This window comes from Mus caroli, chromosome 8, assembly GCF_900094665.2.
Source record: "Mus caroli chromosome 8, CAROLI_EIJ_v1.1, whole genome shotgun sequence".
Taxonomy (NCBI): domain Eukaryota; kingdom Metazoa; phylum Chordata; class Mammalia; order Rodentia; family Muridae; genus Mus; species Mus caroli.
In genome coordinates, this window is record NC_034577.1 from 86,814,018 (window position 1) to 86,839,778 (window position 25,761).

The 25,761-nt window shown below is 50.5% G+C and overlaps 2 protein-coding genes across 2 annotated transcripts; one reads left to right on the plus strand and one right to left on the minus strand.

Moving 5' to 3' along the window:
• Positions 1 to 3,064: 3,064 nt before the first annotated feature.
• On the minus strand, positions 3,065 to 8,976 carry Znf319 (zinc finger protein 319). The gene is made up of 2 exons (XM_021170300.2): positions 8,444 to 8,976; positions 3,065 to 6,740 (listed from the first exon to the last, which is right to left on the minus strand). Exon 2 carries the CDS (start codon positions 6,499 to 6,501, stop codon positions 4,756 to 4,758), a length of 1,746 nt encoding a protein of 581 aa, XP_021025959.1. The 5' UTR covers positions 6,502 to 6,740; positions 8,444 to 8,976; the 3' UTR covers positions 3,065 to 4,755.
• Positions 8,977 to 9,155: 179 nt separating this feature from the next.
• Usb1 (U6 snRNA biogenesis phosphodiesterase 1) lies at positions 9,156 to 24,831 on the plus strand. Its single transcript, XM_021170301.2, has 7 exons — positions 9,156 to 9,398; positions 10,489 to 10,655; positions 15,569 to 15,752; positions 20,257 to 20,310; positions 21,275 to 21,380; positions 22,598 to 22,681; positions 23,840 to 24,831. Exons 1-7 carry the CDS (start codon positions 9,295 to 9,297, stop codon positions 23,942 to 23,944), a joined length of 804 nt encoding a protein of 267 aa, XP_021025960.1. The 5' UTR covers positions 9,156 to 9,294; the 3' UTR covers positions 23,945 to 24,831.
• Positions 24,832 to 25,761: the final 930 nt, after the last annotated feature.

A 25,761-nucleotide genomic window follows, 5' to 3' on the forward strand; every position in this document is an offset into this window, starting at 1 on the left:
GTAAATGGACTTGGGGATAAAGAAATGGCTCTGAGGTTGAGTGCTGGCTGCTTTTCCAGAGAACGCAGGTGCAGCACCCACACAGAGGTTCAAAACCATCTTGACTCCAGTTCCTAAGCATATAACACTTTCTTTTGACGCCAGGGGCACCAGGCACACAGGTGGTGCACATACATACACCCAGGCAAAACAGCCATCCACATATAACTAACGAAATAGGCTAGAGGGAGTTTGGATTGGCCCAAGACCATACAGCTGGTGACCGGCAAAACTAGGAACTGAAGGCAGTGAGACTGTGATCTACTTCTTTCCTGCTCTGAGGAGCAAGCCAAGAGTGGAGAGGAAAGCAGAAGGTCTTCCTGGAGCTGGAGACATAAGACTAGTACTTAGAAGGAAGAGAGCTCCCATCAGAACACTAAGAAGCCAAGATTAATGGCATACACTTAAGAGTCCCAAACAATGGGGAGGCTGAGGCATGACTGATGTCCCAGGAGTTTGTGACTAGCCTGGGAAACAGACATAGGAATGCTCTCAGAAGTACTAGGAGTGGCAACCACCTCACAGCTATGACCTCCTCTGTACCTTCAGAGGTTTGTGGCTCAGCATAAATGGGTCCCATCTGAAATCTTCTCTGTAGTTGTAACCTTGGGATAGTGCAGCCAGTATGATCCCCATCTCTAGGCCTTTTGGACTTGAACACAATGCAGTTCCCTGGCCTTTACCACAGACCCCACCATCTTTGCTTGTCTATCTTACCCTCAGGCTCTTGTCTCCCCAACTTTGTTCAAAGCCATCCTTCCACCCCTTTCTACCCAGTCTCAAAAGCCTCAAGTGCTCCCTTCTCTCCATTCTTCCCAAAGACCACAAGTACAGGGCTCTTGGCTGTTTCGGGGGATTCACATCTGTGGCCAGCAGGCTTACTTGCCAGCTCCTTTTACCTTCTATGACTAAGGTTCAGGGATAGGCTCTGGGGCCTCCAGAACCATGCAGATATATCTATCCAGACAGAATGAAATTTCTACTATAAAGTAACAGTAATGTTTATTGCAGAGCAATATGGAGAACATGCATCCTAGCCCAGGGTCTAGGGCTGGCAGAAGGGCAGGCTCAGAAATAAGGCTCACACTGAGATGGGGGTGGGGTGGAGATGACATGGCCCAGGTGTCAGTGGACATTTTTACTGTGTTGTTTGCCGTGGCTGCACATACACACCGAGGGTAAAGTCAGCATCGGGTATCTTCCATCATTCCTCACCTCATGTTTTTTGAGACAGGGTCTCTCAAAAACCCAGTGTTCACCAAATGGTTAGACTGACTGGTAGGAACACCAGGAATGTCTGTATGTCTGTCTTGTCATTCCTCCACCTGTGTTCCTCCCACTATCAGCCTAGGATCACAGAATCACACAGCCGTGAAGGTGCTGGGTATCCAAACTCTGAGCCTCAGGCTCGAGCAGCAGGCACCACATTAACTGAGCCGCCTTCTCCTCAGCCCCTACTCTACTCAATTCTGAAACTCTTCACTCTCTCGTGTGACGCTCGTGCCTTATGCCTGGCAAACAGCAGGTACTCACATTATAGTTGTGGAAGAAGCAAACATAGGATTGTAGAGCCAGGCTGGGGGGAAGCATGGAGAGGAGGTGCTTCCTGCCTCCCCACAGACTGACCTTTACAGGATCCTACAGCAGAGATCTCTGGGGATTTAGACAGATAGCAGCCAAGGCTCTTCCTGAAGCTACGTACAACTGACTGCTCAGGGACAAAAACGCTTTGTTAAGGATGGGATGCAGGCCGTGTAACCAGCTGTGAGTTTGGGAGACTCCTGCAGAGTAGTCCAGCATGGGACAAAGGTCTGCTCTGGAGGAAGAACAGGGCTACAGGCCAGGAGGGACATTACAGGTTGGAGATGACATTTCATGACAGTGCTGGAAGGTGCAGGCCCTTTAAGGACCTGCCTCTCTGCACAGTAAGGTGGACAACAGTAATTTGGATCTGTGAAGAAGCTGAACACCATCTGGGGCAGGGAGAGCATTTTGTTGCCTTGATTCCCCTGACCAGATTGGGTGTCTGTCAGGTCATACAGCCTGTCTTTCACCTGTGTGGCTTAGACAATCCCTGAGCCTTGAAATGATCTGGACAGGACTGTTCCAGTCTATCCTGCCCACTGAGCAGTTTTATCTTTACCACACAACTAGAAAAGAAACTGGGCCTTAAGCCTGGCAGAGCCACAAAGGCCCCTTGCTGTTAGCTGCTGAGTGGTGGAAGCTGACAGGAAGGAACCTCTTGGCTTCCCAGGGGCCACAGAGGGGATAGGAAAAGATGGAGTCTGGTCATAGTTTTCCGAAGTTGTAGCGTGGGTAGCTGCATGTCCTTTGAACTTTTCTATCCTTATCTAGGACAAGGAGCCCTTGGCTAGTTCTCCTCCAGCCCCACTCTGGTCTTTGGGAAATGGAGGCTTGTGAGCTGAGGCTGAGGACAAGGATGGTGTACAGTAGAAATATGAGGAAGGACTAAGGTAAAAGGCCCCACCCAGGCTCGGTCCACAGAGGGTCACTGTAGGGCAGACTGAAGAGGAGTGTGGGCCAACCAGGCTAGGTGGGGCCACCACTGTTCCAGGAAGCACCTGAATACATTTATTTATTTACTTACTTAATTTATTTTTGCCATCTGCAGCTTCTGGCCTTTCATGAGTTGCTGGTCTCTCATGGTCCAGCTCCTTTGAGGATTAAGACTGAACCTTAGTCAGGAGGGGTTAGGTGTTACATTGGTAGCTGTTGGCTTATCCGTGGCTTCCCTGCAGGGTCTCAACAATGACTCCATGCAACTCTCACAACAGTGGGGCAAGTTAACCTTCCAATCTGTTTTGTTTGTTTGTTTGTTTGTTTGTTTGTTTGACAGATATGGCGACTGTGTCCCAAAGAGGTTAAGTGACCGGTCCAAGCTTACACAGCCAGAAGCCTCAAAGCTCAGGATTCAAGCCTCGCCCCAACCTGCTCCTTTGGTCTGTTTTGTCTCTCAGCCTCTGCACCTCCCAACAAACCCTCTGCAAAGAACGAGTGGAAGAGCTGTGGGCTGCACCGGTCAATGTCTTTACTTCTAGAGCACACATCAAACTCACTGTATTTAACATCAAAAGTGGCTGCCTTAAAATGGAGTCATTCTTTTAAAAATTCCAAACTCTCATATTTATATATGATCCAAAATGACATGAAATTAAGCTATACAATGTTATGAATAGTATAATAAACAGCTTTTAGAATGCAAAAATGAAAGGAAAACAAACCTAGCAGTTAGGACTAGGCTGTTATAAGCCTGAGTTCCAGTTTTTTGAGGCTTTGTGACCAAGAGTCAACCCAAGAGAAGTGCTAACCTCAGTCTCTATGGACACAGGAGAGGCCTGGGCAGACAGAGCAGCCGGATGTGGCCAGCTGGGCTTCTCAGATGAGGTGAGGTGGTTGCCTCCGACCCATCTGACCCCTGACTTAGTGATCAGTCTTCTTCCAAGACTCACAGGTAGAGAGGGGGCTAAAAGGGGCATGGTCAGTGCTGGGTTCAGAATGATGACTGACAACAAAGGTCCTCCAGTCTCTCCTGGTGGCTCTGGCCATCCAGTGATGGTGGCTGACCGTGAACCTACCAAGAATGCTGCCTGCTGGGCTTTCCAATTCTTGTGTACCCACATCTGCTACAGGAAGCAGGCTGTGAGAAGCCAAAGACCTGGTGGGGGGGGGGGGTGTGTCCAGGACTCAAAGGACAGCAGGTTGTTTTGGCAATGGACAATCCTTAGGGCTTAGGGGCTCTGTGGGGGTAGGACAGTCCTCACCCTGGATACCTGGGTCTCCCTTTGGCCCTCAGGCAGGGCTGGGACAAGCCTATGACTCTGAGCCCTGGACACTTTGGTTTACATGACGTAGGAAGGGACCTGTTTATATCTGCCGGGAAATCATAGGCTTGGTCTTCCTTCCTCCCCAACCCAGGGATGAAGGTCAGGGGACTAATGGTCCTCCACTTCCACACCACAGCTCTGCTCTGGGCACACTCATTCCCCTGCAGCTCAGAACCACTCACAGGCAGGAGGGGCTTCCACACACTCAGGACATAGGCTGCTGTGTCCCTTTCTCTGTGGACAGCACTGGCTGACCTGAGGGTGTCGTGGAATGTTTCTGCTTCCCCCACCCTGATTGGGCCCCTAGTCTCCAAGCAGACAGTACCCACAGACTCCTTCCTATCCTACATCTCTATCAGAAACTTGGGGTTGGGGCACATTTGTCCTAGCTGGGCAGTCGGGACTGTAGCTCTGTCTCCATTCTAAGTCCCCAGATCTGTCTCAAGCTTGCCTCCCTCCACCCCCAATAAAAAAGCAACTTGAGAAGAAATCGTACTTACTTCTTCCCAAGCCATCAGCTTTCTAACTAGGCTGAAGATCTGGGAAAATTGGGTTGGCATCCCCGACTTCTGGGGCAGAGAGGCACCTGATTACAGGTAGAATTCAAGTTCCCTACAGGTAAGGGGTGTAGCAGGTTCTCAGAAAGCAAGTCCTGTCATGGGGAAGAAGTGAATGGAATTGGGGTCTGGCCACAGCAGTTTGGCTCTTCCCACGGCCAGGCTGGTGCTAAGAATACTGAACATGCGCACCCTCCACCTGCCCAGAAGAGCCCTTTGGTCCTGACTCCTGAGGAGGGAGCTGACTGACAGGCTTGCTGCCATGCAGCTGCAAGCAGGCAAGACTAGACAGGGCAGGTGGCGGCGCCGAGGCCTTAGGGCAAGCAGGCTGCCACCTGGTAGGCGCCCTCCGCGGCTGCGGCGGCAGCACTGTGCTGGGCACTGTGCTCCTGTAGCAGCGCCACATCCAGAAAGCGTTCGCCGCACCACACACACTTGAACTGCTGCTCTCGGGCATGCACGCCCTGGTGCTTGTTGAGATGCTCTCGCTGCTTGAAGGCTTTATCACAGCTGGGGCACTTGTAGGGCTTCTCGCCTGTGTGCACCCGCCGGTGGCGTTGCAGGTCTGAGGCGTACTTGAAGCGCTTCTCACAGTCCGGACACTTGAGCGGCTTTTCCCTGGCCGGGTCACAGCGATGCTGCACGAACTCCGAGGAAGAAAAAAAGCGGCGCTCGCACAGGGTGCACCGCAGAGGCTTCTCGGCGGCAGCGCAGTGGGACAGCTGGTGCTTCTGCAGGGCGGATGCCCGCTTGTAGGCCTTGTTACACACAGGGCACTTGAAGGGCCGCTCGGTGGAGGTTGGCAGGCACTTGTGCCGCAGCAGCTCAGCCGACTGGTCGAAGCCCTTCTGGCACACCGGGCACTTGAACAGAGTCTCCAGGGTGTGCACATGCTGGTGGTAGAGCAGGTGGCTGGGCTGGCCAAAGCCCTTCTCGCACAGGCCGCACTTAAAGGGTTCTTCTGTCTTGTGTGTGCGCCGGTGGCGCATCAGTGCATACTGCTGCTTGAAGCCCATGGGGCATAGATCACACTTGAAGGGCCTCTCCGCGCTGTGTGTGCGCTCATGCTGCCGCAGGTCCGACGGTCGCTTGAAGGCCTTCTGGCACTCGCCGCAGCGGAAGGGCCGCTCGCCGCTCGGGGTACAGGGGTGCTGCAGCAGCTCAGACGACTCTTTGAAATGCAGCTCGCACACGTTGCAGCGGAAGAGGTGATGCTCGCCAGAATGCGCGTACATGTGGCGCACCAGATGCGAGCGGTGCTTGAAGGTCTTCTCGCAGACGGCACACTTGTAGGGCCGCTCAGAGCTGTGTGTGCGCTTGTGGTGCACGAGGTGCGAGGACTGGCTGAAGCTCTTGTCACACAGTGTGCACTTATACGGCTTCTCTCCAGTGTGGATCCGCTCATGCCGGGAGAGCTCTGACAGGTGCTTGAAGGGCTTCTGGCAAACGGGGCAGCTATAGGGCTTTTCCGGTTGCTCCACGGGGGCTCTGTTAGCGGGTGGAGGTGCTGAGGGCAGTGATGGGGCGGTGGTGGTGGCCGGCTGGGCAGCCTCAGCTGGCTTATAGGTCTTATCACAAATGGAGCACTTGACCATGCCAGTGTGGGAGCTGTGATGTTGGGCCAGTGAGGTGAGCAGGGAGAAGCCCATTTTGCAAACGCCGCAGACAAAAGGCTTCTGCTCGGCCTGCACACACTGGTGCTCTAGCAGGTCGGTGGCCTGATGGAAGATCTTAAGACACTGTGTGCACTGGAATGAGCGGTCGTGGCCTGCCAGGCACTGGTGCTCATGCGGACTGGACAGGTGTGCCAGATCATGGCCACACACGCCACATTTGGGGCCCGGCTCCCCGGCTTGGAGGGGTGCATGCTGTGGGGGCTGGAGGCCTGGATCGGGTTGCAGGAGTATGCCGTACACTGCACAGCCCAGGGGGTTCTCGGCGGAGCCTGGGGGCAGCGTGTGCTCAGCCAGGGCTGGAGGTGTCTCTGCATGGTGCTGAGGCTGCGGCGCCTGTGGCTGCTGTGGCTGAGTCTGCGGTGGCTGCTGCCAGCTTTCTGACATGCTTGGGAAGATGAAACTGGGTTTGGACAGTAATGGCTTCAGTTTCCCCGCTTAAGGTGAACCTAACCCTGAGAGAAGCTACCGGATCTCAGGATCGGACAAGAACCTCACACAGAGCACAGAGGTCTTGTCAGATAGCCCTTGTCATTAGCCAAGAAGATAGCCTGCGGGACGGGAGGGCTCTTCGAGACAGGATCCTGGCAATGCTAAGAAGGCTGTGCCTTCCCCAGTAATCAGTTCTGTAGGGAAGAAAGACACAGTGAACATGTGGCAGGATCAAGCAGCTCTCCCCTTTTCCCTTGCGGCCCACACTCACTACACAGACATAAGCTTCTTTAGGGGACGGAGATGCTCAGGGATCGAGCCCTGCTCCCTTCACCTGCTCTCAAAGAGGCAGCTCCTCTCCTCAATGCAAAGGGGAAGAGAGCTTTCTCCATACCCACTTTCTTTAATCCCCATTCTGGGCAGGGCATCTCAGCCTCCACAAATTCCCCACTAGTTTCCATATGGCCCACTCAGTCAGATAGTATGGGGTGACCTGTCCCTAATGCCTGACAGCCCCTTTCACACTGACATGAGAGAACACTACTGTTTGGAATCAAGAGAATCCTGCTGGCTGAAGGAAGCCACGCCCCTGCGGTATAAGTTCTAAGGCAGATGGACTCTGGAAGCTAATATTAAGGCAACAACACTAAGAACCACCTAAAAACCCTCTCCTTTGAGGGACTGGTCTACGTTCCTCTTCACCTGCACTCCAGGCCTTTCCCAGGGCACATGCCACTCTAGTTTAACAGGATTAATGGCCTTTCAGGGACCCGAACTCCTGGCCAAGGAGGGTTAAACAACAGGTTTATAGACCCACTGATCACGGTGAACTGCTGCACTCTAGTCATCTCCCAGAGGAACATAAACAGAAGTCCCTTACCCTCTGAGTCTTTGACTGTCAAGGTGTAAGAAATTGTTCTGTTTGCCTGAATTGTACAGATAAAGCATGCCCCGGGGTGTCTCTCCTCCAAGTCACAAATATTCACAGTAATCACTGCAAGATAAAGCCCACCTAACCACCGCCTCCACCCCATGCCAGCAAATCTCTAATTCACCACCTTGAGATAGTATTAAAGCAATCCCACAGAGAATTATTTTTAGAATCAAAGGCAGCCCCCTTTCTAGGTTCTCAGCTGCTTATAGATTTAAAAGTTTGCAAGTTTTCTTTAAGGGAAGGAAAGTAGAGAATGTTCCCATAAGCCAGCTGGCTTCTAACTGTTCTCTTAAAGAAACCTAAGAGTCAAGCTAAAAGTTGTCATCCTCAGCATCTTCTGGGAAGGGAGGGAATAAAGAGGCTGCTGATTTGGGGTAGTACCTAGGAGTACAACCAACCAACCACAGCTGGCCATTTTAGCGTTCCTAAGGTAGAGAGGAGAGGTGGACTGCACTGAACACTGTCTGATCTAGCTGTGCGAATCCAACTGTGTGTTATTTTTCCCGTTATGAATGGCTGCCAGCCCCATCAGCCGCCCCCACTCCCCACCTCCTAGAGCAACTCCACTGCCTACCCTGACCCTTCTCCAGGAAGAAGCCAGGAACACTCTTAGATCACTGTACAAGAGCTGGAGAGAGAAGTGGAGAGGAAAGGGAAAGAGAAGCCCCCACCCGCGCTCCACCCTAGCCCTTTTTCCTCTCCGAGTAACCGAATGAAAGCTGATCTCCCATCAGGCCCAGCTGGGCAGCCTGCTGTCAGCTCCTGCTCCGGATGGCCCAGCCACTGCGTCGCGAAAAGGGGGTGGTTCCGGCCGAGGAAGGCCCCAGAGCCTCAAACGGTGCCCGGGAAGCAACTGTACTTCCAGGCCCAGCCTGGATCGCCTCGGAGCTCAGGAGGCTCTCCCTGGGTGCAGGGGCTACCGGAGTGGCCCCCAGATGCAGTCCCGGGTGCCCTGCCACTCACCTGCTCCAGGGGTCAGGCGCAGGGCAAGCGGAGACCAGCTGCTTTCTCTGCCGCCTCTTTATTCCGGCTCCATCCGCCGCGGCGCGGCCTACGCGTCCTGCCAATCCCGGGGCCTCGCGTAGCAGAGGCAGGCGGCGCGGAGTCGGGAGACAGGTTTGCGGCAGCCGGAACCGACGAATCGACCCGCGCACTCGAGTTAGCGGGACCGGGGCAGCGGACGGACGGGCGAGCGGACAGACCGACGGGTCTTGCAGAGACCGGCGGACAGAGGGTCGGCGCGAGGCCGGGTAGGCGGGGCCGGGGGAGGAGCGGCAGCCGGGGCGGCGGCTGTCGAGGAGCCCGCGGCGCGGAGCGAGGCCGCCCCCTGTAGGGGACCCGCGGCCCCGCTGGCCCGAGCCCGTGAGTACGGAGGGGCGGGGCTGGAGCCTCGGGATCCGCTCGCCGGAGCTTACGGTCGCGGAGGAGCCGGGATCCTCAGCCCCGGCTCGCCGCAGTCCCACCTGACTCTCCGGTCTTCTGCAGCTGACCTGCGGCTCAGCTCGCTCTCAGGAGGGATCCTGCGACTCCAACTTTTTGCAAGTCTGGCAAGCGCACCCGCAGACCTGTGGAACCCGCACTAGGACACTGGGGGCGACGGAGCGATCCGGAAGGCCGCCTCCTACAGCGTTTACCGCACAGGCGGTGGCCGCGGTCCGTTCTACGGCTCCGCTGGGCTTCGCCCCCCGGGTCGCCAGGCCCCGCCCCGAGGTGGAGCTACTCTAGGTCCCGCCCCCCACAGAGCACTTCCGGCTCAGAGGAACTCCGGGCGTCGGATCAGGTTGTTGGTGGACCCGGCTTGTGGTCGAGGCCCCATGAGCTCGGCGCCCCTGGTGGGCTACAGCAGCAGCGGTTCGGAGGATGAAGCGGAGGCTGTCGCCGCGGGGCGGAGCAAACCGGGTTCTGGCTTCCACCGTTGGTGAGGATCGAGGAATTTTTCTCTCTCGAGCATAGATTCTTTTGAAACCCTAGTGGGACCCGAGCCTCCCGGGGAACCAGGAGGGGTGGGTCAGTTCCCGGGTAAGAGAAAAAGGGATGTCGAGGGAAAGGATTCAGGACACACCCTGGACAAAGCCCTGGAATGGCACTACCACACACACACCCTGGCTAAGGCAAAGTTGGGAGTGAGGACACGAGTTCAAGTCCAGCCCTCTCCGTTGGTGCGTTTTTTTCTCTTTTGGAAAGCAACTATGTTTCTTCCAAGATGTTTCCTCGTTTGAACACTATGCAATAATAACCCAAGCTTTTCATTCGTCTAGTAAATGGTTAATGAATAGCCACCGTGAGCCACACGGGAGACTGGAGACACCAGTCTGTCGAAAAACCCATGAAAATCTCATGCTCCAAGAGGCTTAAATCTTCGAGGTTCTTAAATACCGGTCTTTGCTGACTGTAGTGTGAAAGTTTATTGCACAAGAGCTCTAGCAAATAAAAATATGCTCTACACGTGAGGAAATTAATGTTAGCCAAGATCACAGAGCTACTTGAGTTCAAGCCTGTCCAACTATCTAATAGGGACCTCCAAGCCACACTGCTACCTGCTGAAATGTTTCCATGGGGACCAAGAGCCAGCTGAGGTCTGCCTTCCCAGCTAGGAAACTTTTTTTTTTTAATATCTTTTTTTTAATATTTATTTATTTATTATATGTAAGTACACTGTAGCTGTCTTCAGACACTCTAGAAGAGGGAGTCAGATCTCGTTACGGATGGTTGTGAGCCACCATGTGGTTGCCCTTCGGAAGAGTAGTCGGGTGTTCTTACCCACTGAGCCATCTCACCAGCCCCCAGCTAGGAAACTTAAGCAGTTCTAGAAAGCTATGGCTCTTTAGTAGAAGCTCAACCCCTTCCTGGGAAATGAATACTCAGCCAGTGTGGCTGAGGGAGGAGGATCAAGTTCGAGGCCAACATGGCAAGACTGGTGTGGGTAAGAATCCCTGTGCATAACAGCTTAGAACTACCGTTGTCCAAAGGGGTATCAATGAGGATAAATGTGTGTTCTTCTTTTGCAGTGGCCAGAACCCCGTTCCCAGTGAGAAGCTGCCAGTGCCTGACAGTGTGCTGAGTATGTTCCCCAGCACAGAGGAAGGGCCTGAGGACGACAGTGCAAAGCATGGCGGTCGAATCCGAACCTTTCCCCATGAGCGGGGCAACTGGGCCACCCACATCTACATACCCTGTGAGTCACTGACTGAAGTACCTCTAGCTCTGGCTAGGAGGAAGACACCAGGGCCGCTGTGTGCTCAGATCCCACCCCAGACCTGAGGAGGCAATGGACCACCTAACTGCTGAAGTAGACCTTCCTGCACTGGGTGTTCTGTCAGTTACTGGGTGTCTCATTTCTGCACCTCTAAAGTGGGGGTGAACTATCTTTCTAATTGGAAGATTAAGTCGGATAATCTATGCCAAGCTCCTAGCACAGTACACAAAATGGCGGCTCTGATTTTGTGTAGACACACCCATTACCAGTATCCACCATCCAGAGTGCTACCTTACAACAGATGAACCCACTTTTTGCTGTTGTTGTTTTGTGGGTTTTTTTTTCATTTTCGGTGTTTTTGTTTGTTTGTTTGTTTGAGGCAGGCTTTCTCCATGTAGTCCTGTCTGTCTGTCCCAGAACTCAGACATCTGCCCACCTCTGCCTCCCAGATGCTAGACTTAAAAGTATATGCCACTACCACCTGACCTGAGCCCACATTATGATCACCAAACTTCACAAACATTAGTATTATGGCTAATCTCCTTTTTTTCTTAGGTATTATTTATTTTATGTATATGAGTGCTCTGTCTGCACATATACCTGTGTGCCAGAAGAGGGCATTGGATCCCATTTTAGATGTTTGTGAGCCACCATGTGGTTGCTGGGAACTGAACTAAGGTCCTCTGGAAGAGCAGCCAGTGCTCTTAACCCCTAAGCCATCTCTCCAGCCCCCTGGCTACATTTCGTGGTATATATTCTATGAGTTTGGACAAACTTAAAAAGATGTGCATCTATATTATCATGTAAAGTAATATTACTGCTATAAGAATCCTTCATGCTAGCCAGGCAGTGGTGGCGCATGCCTTTAATCTGCACTTGGGAGGCAGAGGCAGGCAGATTTCTGAGTTCGAGGCCAGCCTGGTCTACAGAGTGAGTTCCAGGACAGCCAGGGCTACGCAGAAAAGCCCTGTCTCACACACACACACACACCCGAAAAAAAGAATCCTTCATGCTCAACTAGCCATCCCTGCCCTCCACCAGCCATCTATTCCCACAAATTTGCCATCTCAAGAATGTCACAGAATTGGGGTCACTCAGTATATTGCCTTTTCACATGGCCTCTTTAGCTTAGTAGTGTGCATTCAAGGCTCCTCTGTGCCTTGTCACATCTTGATAGTGCATTTCTTATTAGTGCTAACTAATATCCCATTGTCTAGCCAACTCACCTACTAAAGGAGATTTTGGCTGTTCCTAAATATGAGCAGATATGCATAAAAATACATTAGGCTGGACTGGTGTGGTGGTGCATGCCTTTAATCTCAGGCCTTGGGAGGCAGAAGCAAGTGGATCTCTTGAGTTCTAGGCCTGCCAGAGCCACATAGGGAGACCCTGCCTCAAAAAATAAAATAAAATATGTGTGTGCATGTGTGTCCGTGCATGTGTGCCACAGGCTTTTGTGTGGACAGGTCTCAGCAGCTCCTTTGTGTAAATGATAAGGAATGTGACTGATAGATGGGATGATTATATGGTAACAGTGTGTTTAATTAAAACAACAACACCACCAAATTTCTCCACCATAAGAGTGTCCCGGCCTGCACTTGCCTATGCCATTGCTCTGCAGTGCAGAGTAGCACTGGCTCTCTGTAGCCTGATACAGAGCATCTCCCATAGGCTTTTAGGTATCTGTCCATCTTCCTTGATAAGTTGTATATTAGGATTCGGGGCCTATTACTTTTTGTTTGTTTATGTTGTTGTTTGTTTTGTTTTGTTTTTCCAGACAGCTGTCCTAGAACCCCCAGTGTGGCTATATTTTTATGAACTTCTGTCTCCCTCCCTCTCTCTCTGCAAGGTCTCACTTTGTATCCCTGGCTGGCCTTGAACTCACTATATAGACCAAGCTGCTCTCAAATTCACTGGAATACACCTGCCTGCGCCTCCCAAGTGCTGGGATAGTAAACACATGGCCTTAACCAAGTTTTCTTAATGAGTTCTAACGGTTCTGTATTCTTTCTGTAATCTTTATCAGTATTTCTCAGTTTGGAGCTTTTTCTTGTATCCTCTTGGCTGTGTCTTTTAAAGGGCAGACATTTTGAATTTAATGAAGTCGATCTTATTCATCTTGATAGCTATTGACCAATGAAGTGGTTTGGATGAGGCAGGACACTTCCCATAAGCAGACCATAGTCACCCACTTCTGCTTTTGTTGACTTTCCCTATTGATTTCCATTTTCAATTTCATTTATTTCTCCTCTAATGTTCATTATTTCTTCTGATTACTTTGAATGAATTCACCACCACCCCCCTTTTTTAAATCCCTAAAGTGGAAGCTTAGGTCATGAAGTTCACTTATTTATTTTTAAAGATTGACTTTGCAGGGTGTTGTGTTGCATGCCTTTAATCCCAACACCTGAGAGTCTGAGGCAGGCAGATCTCTGAGTTCAAAACCAGCCTGATCTACATAGTTTCAGGACATCCGGGGCTACATAGAAAGATACCGTGTCAAAAAAGAATTATGTGTCTGTGTGCTCACATGTGTGCAGGTGCCTGCAGAGGCTAAAAGGCAATCTGGGCCACTTCTCCCAGCCTGGCCATGGGTTTAGATCAAATATATGCCTTTAATGCTTGAAGAATCCTTAGAAGATCTTTTGCTACAGCCTACAAATTTAACTAAAACACAATGTGTGTTTGAGTTTAAAAAAAATATTTGCAAATTGCTGCTGAGGAAATCTGAGCTCAAGTGTTTCTGGTTTGATTATGTGAAAGTTACACATGCCTGTGGTTGCACATGCCTGTGGTCTTGCTTCTCATAGTTCTGTAAAGAGCTTTTGTTTTTTTCAGTTGGCTGAGGATTTTGCTTGTTGTGGGCAACAACTAGGCTTCCTATAGCCTGGACTAGACACCAGAAGTCCCCTGTATTCTTCATTTTGAACATTGTTTCCATTTATTTACTTATTGAATGCATGTATGTATGTGGACATATGCAAGCCATGACACACATGTGGAGACCAGAGGACAACTGCAATAGTCGGTGATCCAAGTGAGGAGTGTCTGCCCATTAGACTTGGCAGCAGGAGCCTTTATCTTCTGAGCCAACACAGCATCCCCCTTTTAATATATCTTTATTGATGTTTTTGTGAATTTCATACACCGATACATTTTTAATCCCTGTTGCGGGAAATATTAAAAAAATGAACCGGCATATTCCTGTCTGCCCCGGCAACCTGGCCAGCCATGTACTGGCAGGCAGTGGTCGACCTGTTTGATTTGGTTTGGTTTGGTTTTTCGAGACAGGGTTTCTCTGTATAGCCCTGGCTGTCCTAGAATTCACTGTGTGGACCAGGCTGGCCTCAAACTCAGAAATCCGCCTGCCTCTGCCTCCCAAGTGCTGGGATTAAAGGTGTGTGCCACCACTGCCTGGTGGTCAACCTGTTTTTATCTCACAGAGACTCTCTGACTCAGAGCTCCAAAATCTCTCCACCCAGCTTGCTAGGATTCCTCTGGCAAGTCAATACCATACCAACCCTGTGCTTCAAATCCCCCACGGCCTTTGTGGTGCACCACAGGCAAACCCATACTTTGCTACCATACCTTTCTCTCTTGAACCTGGACCAGCGGCCGCATGAAGGAAAACACAACACAAACTTAGTTCAGAAACAACAGTAACTCAATCTTTGGGGACAACAACTAAAATCCTAATCTTGTAAGCCTTATTAAATCTAAATCCTCCAGTAGTGAATCCTGACGGATCCACCATTGAAACCAGGCCACACTCATAGCTACATCTTGTCCTCACGCTAACCCGTCCAACAAGACCTAACTCTCTCCTGCTTCCTCTCTTCCTCCGTCCAACCCAGAAGTCCCTCCTTACTCACCCAGTGATTGGCTCCTTTATTCCTCAGGTGATTGGTTCACAGGAACAGCACCAGGCCCATCCACAACCTTCACCACCTACCAGATCTGCTCCCCGATCCCCCATACTCCTCACCTGCTGGGTGCTTCTTGTTTACTCGAATTCTTACAATCAATATGTGTTAACTGGACTCAGAAATTCATATTAAGGGCTGGAGAGATGGCTCAGAGGTTAAGAGCACTTACTGCTCTTGCAAAGGACCTGGGTTCAGTTCCCATCACCCACGTGGTAGTTCATAACCACCAATAACCCCAGTTCCATGGACTCTGACACCATCATCTGAACTCTACAGGCACCAGACACATACATGTTCACATACGTACTTGCAGATAAAACACTTACATACACATTTTTTTTTATTTAATCCACATGAAGGTCCCACCCAGTTGGCTCAGTGGGTAAAAGTGCTTAGCACACAAGCCTGAAGACTTGCAGGGTTCAATCCCAGGAACGCAGTAAAAAGGCAGATGATTGACGTCATCTGTAATCCTAGCACTCCTACCATGTAGATGGGGAGAACCACAGAGACACTCACAGGCTAGCAATCCTGCAGCCCCACAGCAGAAACAAGAAAGACCCTGCCCCAAACAAGGTAGAAAGAGACCCAGCTCTGGAAAGCAGGGTCATGTGTGTGTCCACACATATATCATCATGATGATTCAAACTTGTTTGAAGAGACATTAAAATATTGGTAAGCTAAGCCAGGCATGGTGGCACACGCTTTTAATCCCAGCACTCGGGAGGCAGAGGCAGGCGGATTTCTGAGTTCGAGGCCAGCCTGGTCTACACAGTGAGTTCCAGGACAGCCAGGGCTATACAGAGAAACCCTGTCTCGAAAAAAAAAATATTTATATTGGTAAGCTGTACAGACATAGGCTACTCCTGGAAGCAGGCTGTAAGGGCTTCCCTGCTCTCTAGACTTTTTATTCACCTGTGACAGCTTGGCTCAGCAGGCACTCTAAGCTCCCTACGCTTCCTCTAGATGAGGCGAAGGAGGACTTCCGGGATCTGCTTGACGCGTTGCTGCCCCAAGCTCAGATGTTTGTACCGCGACTGGTACTGATGGAGGAGTTCCACGTCAGCCTGTCCCAGAGCGTGGTTCTCCGTCACCACTGGATCCTCCCCTTTGTGCAGGTGCTCAAGGACCGCATGGCCTCTTTCCAAAGGTAAGCACCTCCTCTCCCGTCAGTTCCCCCTCCTTTCCTGGGCTTTAGTGGTCTTGGAGATGGGCATGTTGCCCAGCAAGCAGGCCAGGCCTAAAGGCCTCCTGAGGCTGCCGTGCTGCCCATCCAGGGTGAGGCAGGCACCTCACAGGAGCTCCTCCATAGTCTGTGTTGAGTCTGTCTCTCAGCTCCCACCTAGGCCTTCCAGCACTCCTAGGCTTCTCCTATACCTGCACTGTGCGACTCTCCAGATACTAACTGGGTGTCCTACAGGGTAGTGCAGTTCTGACACCAATTCCCAGAGTTGGTGGGACAGGCTAAGGACTTCATCCCGCAAGTTGCTCTCTGCAGTAAATGTTGGCTGCATGGTAGGTCCCTAGGTTACCAAGAATTGTGATTTTGGTACAAATCAGAGCTTCCTATGATGCCCACCCCCCACTGGTCATTTGCTAGAAAGACTCACAACATTCAGGAAAGCAGCTCATTTCCTGGGTTTCCAGGTTGTTGGGGTTGTTTGTTTGTTTGTTTGTTTGTTTTTCCAATTTATTTACTGAGGCAGGCAGGCAGACTGTATAGATCAGACTGGCTCTGGATTTATAGAAATCCTGCCTCAGCTTCCTGAGTCCTAGGCTGGGCATATGCCACCACACTCAGACCTACAAAGGAGATGTGGGGGCTACACAAGTACCATGTCACTGCGCTCCATCCCCACCCCTTACAAAGGATATTTAAAACGATGTAAGGAAGAATGATGGAAAAGACACATAGGGCAGGGTTAGAAAGGGTTTCTCTACCCACTTAGGGTGTCTCTGCACTTACCTACTTTATATTGCCACTGAAACGCCTTGCCTGCTCTTCCCACCAAGTCTTCTCCAGTTGCTCTCAGGATTCCTTAGTGCCCGGAGTCACCTGGTCCTGCTGCTGTTAGGGCCCAAGGGTTCGTCCCACTCACCATCACACACTCTCATGCCCATGCCCCTCCCCTCTTCTGGAGCCAGAGCTCCTCCGTCCGGACACTGGCCTTTCTGAATGCTCACAGCCTTCTGCAGGAGTTCTGGTTCTTCACTCCATCAATAGGAGCTTGCTCAAGATTGAGTAAAGGGTTCTTTCTTGGGATTCTCTGGGTCCTCTGAGGGCTAGTTTGATACAGAACTCACAAAACTATCCTGTTAGTGCATTTTTGAATCTGCTTTTATCTCAGAGTCTGTCTTAATTAGGGTTTTATTGCTGTGAAGAGACACCGTGGCCACAGCAACTCTTATAAAGGAAAACATTTACTTAGGGCTGCCTTACAGTTCCAGTCACGGTGGGAAGCATGGGAGCGTCCAGGCAGATGTGGCGCTAGAGGAGCTGAGAGTTCTACCCTCTTATCCACAGGCCCCAGAAGGAGACTGTCACCCTGGGTGTAGCTTAAACATAGCAGACTTCAAAGCCTTCCCCCACAGTGACACCCTTCCCCCACAGTGACACCCTTCCTCCAACAAAGCCATACCTCCTAGTAGTGCCACTCCCTATGAGCCAAACAATTACATTCGTGAGTCTATGGGAGCCAAACCTGTTCAAACCACCATGGAGTCTTTTTTAAAATAGTTTTAATTTTATGTTATAAGTGTTTTGCCTGCATATATGTATGTGCCTGTACTGGTGGAGGTCACAAGAGAACATCAGAGGTCTGGAAGGTTGTGGGCCACTGTGTAGATGCTGAGAACTGAACCCCCATCCTCAGCCAAAGCCACCAGTGCTCTTTCCCACTGAGCCATCTCTTTAATCATGTCTGCAGAGTCTTTCTTCATAGACACCCCTGTGAAGGCCTGAGATGGGTGGAAACAGAAGCCTTCTAGTGAAGCCCCAACCCCGCTGCTTAGGGGGCCTGAGGCTCAGATTCCTGAGTGTGGCTTTTCCAAACGGAAAAACTCCTCATTTGGTTGAGGAGGAAAGAGTTTGCTCCAGTGCAGTCAGTTGGTGAGAAAGCGAGGACTAAAGCTCACCTCAGTGTTGCCCGCTGTGACTGCCACTGTCACGTTTACTGAGCCAGCTGCATAGTATCAGGACTGTCACAGGTGCCGGAACCCAGCCTAGATTGGTCCAGAGATAGCCCTAGCGTCATGCATGAGTCGATGGAAGTAACCAGGAGATGTCACTGAGTCATGCTCTCGTCCCCAAGGTTGTCTTCCTTCTCTCAGTGACAAGGGGGCCATCAGTATGTGTGTATATGCATTGTCCTATATGTGAATACAGGCACATATGTACCACACCATGCATGTAGAAGTCAGATGTTGGTCCTCACCGTCCACATTGCTTGACATAGAATCCCTTACTGTTTTTCTGCTGTGTGTCTCGGATTACCTAGGCCAGGGAGTCCATGTCTGATCCGTCTCCAGATGGAGGCACTGGAATTACAGCTGCTTCTGTTTCTGTGTCCGGCTTTTACATGGCTTCCAGAGTTTTGATGACACTTGTCCAGCACTACTTTTCCTCACTGACTATCTCCCCTACCCTCCAGGCTCTTTTAAAACATGTTTTTTGGACTTGAGAGGGATGAGAGGGATGCCTCAGCAGTTAAGAGCACTGGCTATTCTTTTTTTTTTTTTTTTTTTGGTTTTTCGAGACAGGGTTTCTCTGTGTAGNCCTGGNTGTCCTGGAACTCACTCTGTAGACCAGGCTGGCCTCGAACTCAGAAATCCGCCTGCCTCTGCCTCCTGAGTGCTGGGATTAAAGGCGTGCGCCACCACCGCCCAGCAGCACTGGCTATTCTTACAGAAGACTGGGGTTCAGTTCCCAACTCAAACTGTAACTCATAGGCCCTGAGGCTTCTTCTGGCCTCCACATGCACTCTATACCTGTGACCCACAGTCATGCATGCAGGCAAAACACACAAAAAAAAATTTTAAACACATTTTAAAGTGTGCGTATGGAGAGAGGGTAGCACATGTCCATACATGTATGTGAGGGTCTGCGCCTTTGTGTGCATCTGGAGTCCAGAAGAAGGCATCAGCTGTCTTGTATCAATCAATCTTTGCCCGTTTCTCCGAGGAAGGGCCTTTTCCACAACAGGAGCTTGTGTTTTCTTGGCTAGGCTTGGAAGCCTCCAAGCCTCAGCAATCCTTCTGTCTCTGGCCCACTTATAGCTGAGGTGACAGGTGTACACAGGATGCCCAACTTGTTAGATGGGTCCTGGTATCAGAATGCCAGTCCTCGTGCTCTTATTCACTAGTCACGGAGCCAGTGCCCAGGTGGTGGTGGTTGTTGTCCTTGTTGTTTAATAGTTTCAGCAGCTGTCATGGGAATGACTTTGGGTAGTCTGACTCTTCATCCTCTCCCCTTGTAAGTAGAGAATAGAAAAGCCCTTTCCCTTTGTTCTAGAGAATGCTGCTCTGATCTTATTAGCCCTCTGTTTCCTGGTCAAACTAGCATTCAAGTTGGGTGATTAGAGCATTGTCATGGTAACAAGACAGGCAGGTGCACTGCAGGCATGCTGCCTGAAGGTGAGAAGCCAGTGAGTGAGAATTCACAAAGGGACTCCTAAGGAGAAGCCACTCCTGGGGAAGGCCACCCCTTGCTCCTTGTGGGTACTAACTAGTTCTTTAACAGAGCAGGCACCTTGCTATGTGCTGGAAACAAGCAGCATCAGTCTCTGTGGGCCGAGTTGTAGCGTTGCCCTGCTCACCTGAGGATCAGAGAGCAGCCCCTGCTCTGCTGGGTTGGTGTCTTTGCTCCATTTTCTGCCAAGTGTCCTCATGAAGCTGGACCAGCCTCACCCTCTGAGTCTGTTGAGTTGAGATGACCAAGAATGGGCAGCGCAGTGCTGCCTCTGGTCCCTGAGTGATGAGGCTTCTGCCTATTTTCTACAAACAGGCCCATTTCACCAAGGATTTGTAGACTGAGAGCCAGGGCTTTGCAATCAAATGGAGCCTCAACTTCAGCCTCACCAGGCTTCTATTTTCTTGTCTATAACTGTTGGGCCTGCTTCATAGGGTCATAACAACTTCCGTTACCACCCACACAACGAATGTCTGTCTCAGATGCACAGCAGAGCATTCTACGGTACATAGGTGAAGTTAGCAGCCAGTAAATTTGGTGGCTTCAAGTTGTTTTTTGGTATAAACTGCTGTCAACAAAGCAGACTTTTTGCTGGCACCTGGACACAGCCACATGCTGTAAGGGTGACTTAGGGTCTTGATTAGTTAATTAGTTAGGATATTTTAGTACAATTTTCCACTCGAGTCATGGGGTAACAATATTGATTGTAAAATGAGTTAATTATATTTTTAAAATGCTATTTGGGGGAGAGATTTAGAGGACTGCTTGCTTTGTTTGTTTGCTTGTTTGCTTGCTTGTTCTTGACAAACTTTTACTATAATTGAGATCTTCTGTCTTGGCCTCCTGAGGACAAGACTGCAGACATCCATCACTATCCCTAGTGGAAGTTCTGGGTTTTAAAATATGAACTGTTGTTTTATTTCTTTTCTTTTTTTCTTTGAAATATCTTTCTTCCTTTAAATTTCAGGTTCTTCTTTACTGCCGACAGGGTAAAGATTTACACGAATCAAGAGAAAACCAGGTGGGTCCCTGGGTAGAAAAAGATTTTCTGTTACCAAGAGAGAGGGGCTGCACTGTTCTCATCTGTATCTGTCGGGCATCGCTTCCCAAACCCAGACCTACCTAGGAGAAGAACTCGAGGGGTTTCAGGGGCAATACAGATGTAGGAACTATCTCAGTACAGAGTGGGCTGTGAAGGTGGAGACCTGTCCTTGTCTAGCTCCCCCGACATAGAGATGAGGTCCTGTTACCTTCCTTCCTGTACCGTCTCCCGCTTCCCCATGGCAAATGAGCCAATGAAGTTTGAAGAATTACAAGTCTTAAAGCATTAAGTGAGGTAAGGTGGCATTTTTATCCGCAGGGCCTCCCTGTCCAGTCCACTCAGCAAGCCCTGCCTCTCGGCTGCTCTGAAAGGGCCCGCTCTTCCTTCATTGTAGGCTCTCTGACTTTATAAGCTGAAGGGTGTCCAGGTATGGGGAACTGACCGTGTCTGATATTGCTAAGCTTTGGTAACATAGAAATCATTATACTCGCTGGCCACTTTGATAAGAGAATTTCAGAGGAAGGGTTAGATGACACAGAGACCAGACTTCATGGAAAAATTTAGCTACTAAAGTCAGAGTTCTCAGCACCTGCTGGAAGAATCAGGTACCAAAGAGCAGAGCTTTGAGAGGGTGATGAGTCCACAGGGTCTGCCAGAGAGAGGAGGAGGCAGAGGGTGTTGTATGCAGTGGTAGATGAAGGCCATCCTGCAAGGTTTCCTAGACATGAGAAGAGACAGCTAGTGAAAGGGATATTTTAAGTCAAGAAGGAAAGTGGGTTGAAAGAGCTGGTTCATGGAGCAGCAAAGACATGCACAGGAAGGTGGGACAAGCCACAGCCCAAATCCTAGGCTTCCTGTTGGATACTTCCTGCACCGACCTGTATGGTTTGTGCTCTCATACGCTGCATTTTGTGCCCCTGTTGTCTCTACTGCCTCTTCCCAGGACCTTTATTGGGCTGGAGGTCAGTTCGGGGCATGCCCAGTTCCTGGACCTGGTTTCAGAGGTGGACAGAGCCATGAAGGAATTTGACCTCGCTACTTTCTACCAGGTAATGCACAGGGCTGAGGGAAGGGAACAGAGATGGTTATGGTTTCTGCCACAGCCCTGGAACAGAGCATCCTCAAAGAAGCCCCATCAGAGGCAACTGAAGAGACCTCCAGAACTTCCCTGTGTGGAGGGAGCACTGAGTGCCAGAGCACAGGATTGGAGTTTGAGGTGTCTACCCAAAGTCCACCATTTCAAAAAGCTCCCATGCATCTTATGATTTGTGCTTCTCCTCTGTAGAGTCTCTGTTTAGCCTGTCTTTCCTAAGTAGTTGTCGCCAGCACATAGAAATGACTCTATAGGAAGAGCCGTAGCTTTCAGTCTCACTGTGCCTTCCCTATGCCCTCCTGGGACTCAAAGTCCAGGCTGAGTATCACAGCTGTAAAGAACATTGATTCTATTCAATGTGTTTTCCAAAACCGTGCCCAGGCATACAGTTATTTTTAAATAGAGATAATTATTGTTTCTTCAACATTGTTGACATTTTGGGGTTTTGTTCATTTAATCTGAAAAGTATGGCCTCTGCTGGAAGTTCTTGATCAGAAAGTAGAGTTATAGCCGAGCACGGTAGCACATGCCTTTATACCTGAAAGCTGGAAATCCAAGATTCAGGTGACTACATGGTTGGTTTCTGATGAAGGCTTTGGCTGTCACTCGCTGTCCTTCCCTTGAGGATGGAAAAGAGTACACAGCTCTCTACCCCCCCCCTTCATTTTTAATTAATTTTGTACTTATGGATGTTTTGCCAGCCTCTGTCTGTATACCATGTGCATGCAGTGCTCTTGGAGGCATTCGAGGGTGTGAGGCCCCCTGGGACTTGTGGTCCTGACATTCTTTATGGAGATTTGTTAACCATCAGATGGGTGCTGGGGATCAAACCTCTGTGCCCTAGGAAAGCTGCCATTGTTCTTAACCTCTGAGTCATTGCCCCCCACATCTTTTTTCTAAGGGCGCCACCCAGTGCCCTCATGAACCCTAGTTACCGTCAAATACCGTCACATTGTTCTTAGGCTGTCACTATTGTATTTGGGGGACGGGTACACCCCTGTACTGAGGAGAGGCACCAGCTCTTACGTCTGTGTGGGCAGGGGACTTGGCTTCAGCACTGGGGCAGCCAGGGATCCTACTGGTAGACCCAACAGGACTGTCATAGACCCGCTGTGGGGGATGGGCCTGCCATGCCGTCCAGTGGTAGCCTAACTCCCAGCTTTTCTTCCCCAGGACCCCTCATTTCATGTCAGCCTGGCCTGGTGTGTGGGTGATGCTCGTCTCCAGCTGGAGGGACAGTGCCTGCAGGAACTACAGGTGAATTTCCAGAGCAGGGACACAGAGCACTGAGCTCCAAAAATGATGGGGAGGACAAATGACAAAGGGAAGGATTGGGTACTTAAACCTAAACCTGTAGGAAACGGAGTGGCAAGGCAGGAGGCACTCATCCCCCCTCCCTTTGACCCAGCAGCAGCAGCTAGGAGCTGAGTAGTGAAATAGGTGCTCTGACCTCACCCTAGACTTAAGGCAGTAGAATTGCATTTTAGCAAAATCTCTAGGGCTCCGTGTGCCCTGCCTTACAACCCTGTCCTGTGAAGAGGCTGGAAACCCACCCCTCAGCCTCAGCCATTTATCTGAGGTCAGAGGTTTGGGTGTGGCAGTTGGAAATGGAGGAAGAATGTCAGGTGCATGGAATCTCCAGCCCTCAGAACCTGTTGCACTGTGGGTCTGTTTTTGAGACAGGGTCTCACAGTGCCTCCTAGCTTGGCCTAGAACTCACTGTAGAGCAGGCAAGCCTCAAACTTGCAGTGTTCCTACTATCTCTGAGTTCTGGGATTTCAGGCCACATGGTGGCCACCATTGTGCCACCATGCCAAGCCAGGCCACATTTTGATAGCGTGTGGAACAGGTGACCTTCCTATCAGGGCCCTGGAAGGAGAATTTGCATGCACAGTATGTGGCAGCTGACACCCTCCCCTGGCAGTGCACGGAGGCAGTCAGTAGTATGCCCCATTGTTGATAGCATTTCTGTTTTTCTCAAGAGAAGCCAGAAATCCAGATTTTTATGTACAGTCTTCTGATGTTCTGTGTTGGCAACTGATTAGGATTTTTGAAAAATATTTTGCAAGTCAAAGTCCATGGGCCATCATCTCTGGGTACCTTCCCCTCAGCTTGATCATACTGAAGACAGCAAAGAGCTCTGATGTCCAGCTCCAGCAGAGCCTCAGCCCAGACCAAACCAAGCTTCACAGTAGTCACTGTCCCCAGGGCACTGTCCTCATCTGCAAGCTGGGGCAATAGGCCCCACCTCATACAATTGTAAGATGATTGGACAAGATGATGGTTGCCGAGCCCGGAGTCTGCATGACCAGGGACACTCTCAGAATTGCCCAGTGTACTGGACTGCTTTTGTTTGTGGTGCTCTGGGTCTGACTCCCCTTAACATAGCTGTCATCTCCCTGTTGCTGGCTGAAGGAAATCGTGGATGAGTTTGAAGACTCTGAGATGCTGTTACGTGTGCTGGCCAACCAGGTCCGCTGCAAGTCCGGGAACAAATTCTTCTCCATGCCTCTGAAGTGAGCCTTGTCCCATGCCTCTCCACAAGCCGACTGAGATGGGGAAACTTGCTGCCATCTGTGAGATGCCCCAGCCAGGAGTCCTAATCCCACACTTAGTACTGTTCTAGTGGGCTGCTCACTCACTCCTGGTCCTTTTGGGTTGTAGGTTGGTAGGCTGCTACTGTAATGTGCTCATTTCCAGAAATCACCAGTAGAGGGCAGCCCGCACCTCTAATTCTTCCTCCACTTTCTTAGGAAAGTCAAATGAGCCTGGCTGGGGAGCCCACCCACACTCAGTCCCCACCGAGGTCTCTCTACTGCAGTAATCTATATCGATGCCCTTGGCCATCAACCACTTTTTTAGATCCCTGTGTTCTGACCCACCTGTGTCAGACTGGGGCTTCCGTTGTCTGTCAGCCTCTCTTTAATCTCCTTTATTTATCACCTCTTCCCTTCATCCCATCCTGTGCCAGGAGAGGTCATTTCAGGGCCAGGGCACAGGGTGCTAATTTGTGGTCAGCAGCAGTTTTCTTCATTCCTTCCTCCCACTTACCCAGCCAGGTGCCTGGGGAGAGCCCAGCAGATGTTTCATTTTGGCTTGGTTATGGCTGCTGGCCAGGCCTCCAACACCCATGACCCCTGCTTTCCCCATCAGCTTTCCCAGAGATGCAAAGAGGTGCCTTTTCTCCAGCCAGAGCACCCCTGCCCCTGTTGCTGAGCATTCTTCGCGGTGGGGGTGGGAAGTGGGGAGAGGGCCAGGGAGGCATAGGAGAATTTATTTTCCGTGAAGCTCCTACCAGGGCAAAGAGCCAAACCTTTCTAGTTGTCATGGGGATTTCTAGTGATGGATGAAGAAATATTTTTTTACAGTTTTAAATTATGTTCAACAAATAAAATCTGCCTTTTTAATGTGGTGTCTTATTTTAAACTACTTCTACTTTAAAAGGTGAGTGGTGCCTCTGATCTCCCCTCCACCTGTGCTTCACAGTCCAGGGGCTCTTGGGAGGCTCTTACGACTTCAAAGATTTTTAGGTATTTGTTTATTTTAGCATATGTATGTTGTGTACGTGTGTGTGCAGGCACATGAGTTCCGAGAACAGCACTTGGGAGACAGTTCTCTCCAGCCTCTTCATGGCGGCAGAGCCCACGTGGCAGCTCATAGCCATTCTGACTCCAGCCCCTCTCTGGCCTTCTCCAGTGCCAGGCATGTATGTGGTGCTTATACTTGCAGGCAAAACACCCAGACCCATAACGTTTTTAAAAAGTGGGAGCTGGAGAGCTAGTTCAGGTAGTGATGTTCTTGCTTTGTAAATGTCAGGCCCTGAGCTCAGTCCTTAGAGCCCATCCATTAGACGCTGCCCTGGTACCAAACACTTGTAATCTCTGTATTGGGGAGGCAGAGAGACAGAAGGAACCCTGGGCTTACTTGACAGCCAGCCCCATCTATTTCTCAAGCTCTAACCAATGAGAGACCCTGTCTCAAATAACAGCATGGATGGCCCGAGGAACAACAAACACCTAGGATTGCCCTCTGGCTTGCACATGTGCAGAGCCGTGTGCACATGCATGTCTACCTCTGCACACACATATACAGACATCCCCCTACGCAAGAAAATAGGAAGATAGGGTTGCCATGTCTGGTAGGACTTCACCAGTGGCACTGGGTTTCGGCATGTCCCAGGGAGATGCTATCCTCACTCCTCCGACACAACACTTAGACTTTATACCAGATGACCTGTACTAAGCCCTTCCTAGGGCCTTCACAGCTGAGCCCGGGGAAAGCAACCTGGGTTGAGGTAATTACTATGGAAGAACAGTTACGTGGCTTGCTTGGGGACA

Coding starts and splice junctions, on each gene's coding strand:
- Znf319 (XM_021170300.2), bottom strand. CDS start 6,501: ATGTCAGAAAGCTGGCAGCAGCCACCGCAGACTCAGCCACAGCAGCCA.
- Usb1 (XM_021170301.2), top strand. CDS start 9,295: ATGAGCTCGGCGCCCCTGGTGGGCTACAGCAGCAGCGGTTCGGAGGAT. Junction 10,656..15,568: donor CACCCACATCTACATACCCT/GTGAGTCACTGA, acceptor CGCTTCCTCTAG/ATGAGGCGAAGGAGGACTTC. Junction 15,753..20,256: donor CGCATGGCCTCTTTCCAAAG/GTAAGCACCTCC, acceptor TTTAAATTTCAG/GTTCTTCTTTACTGCCGACA.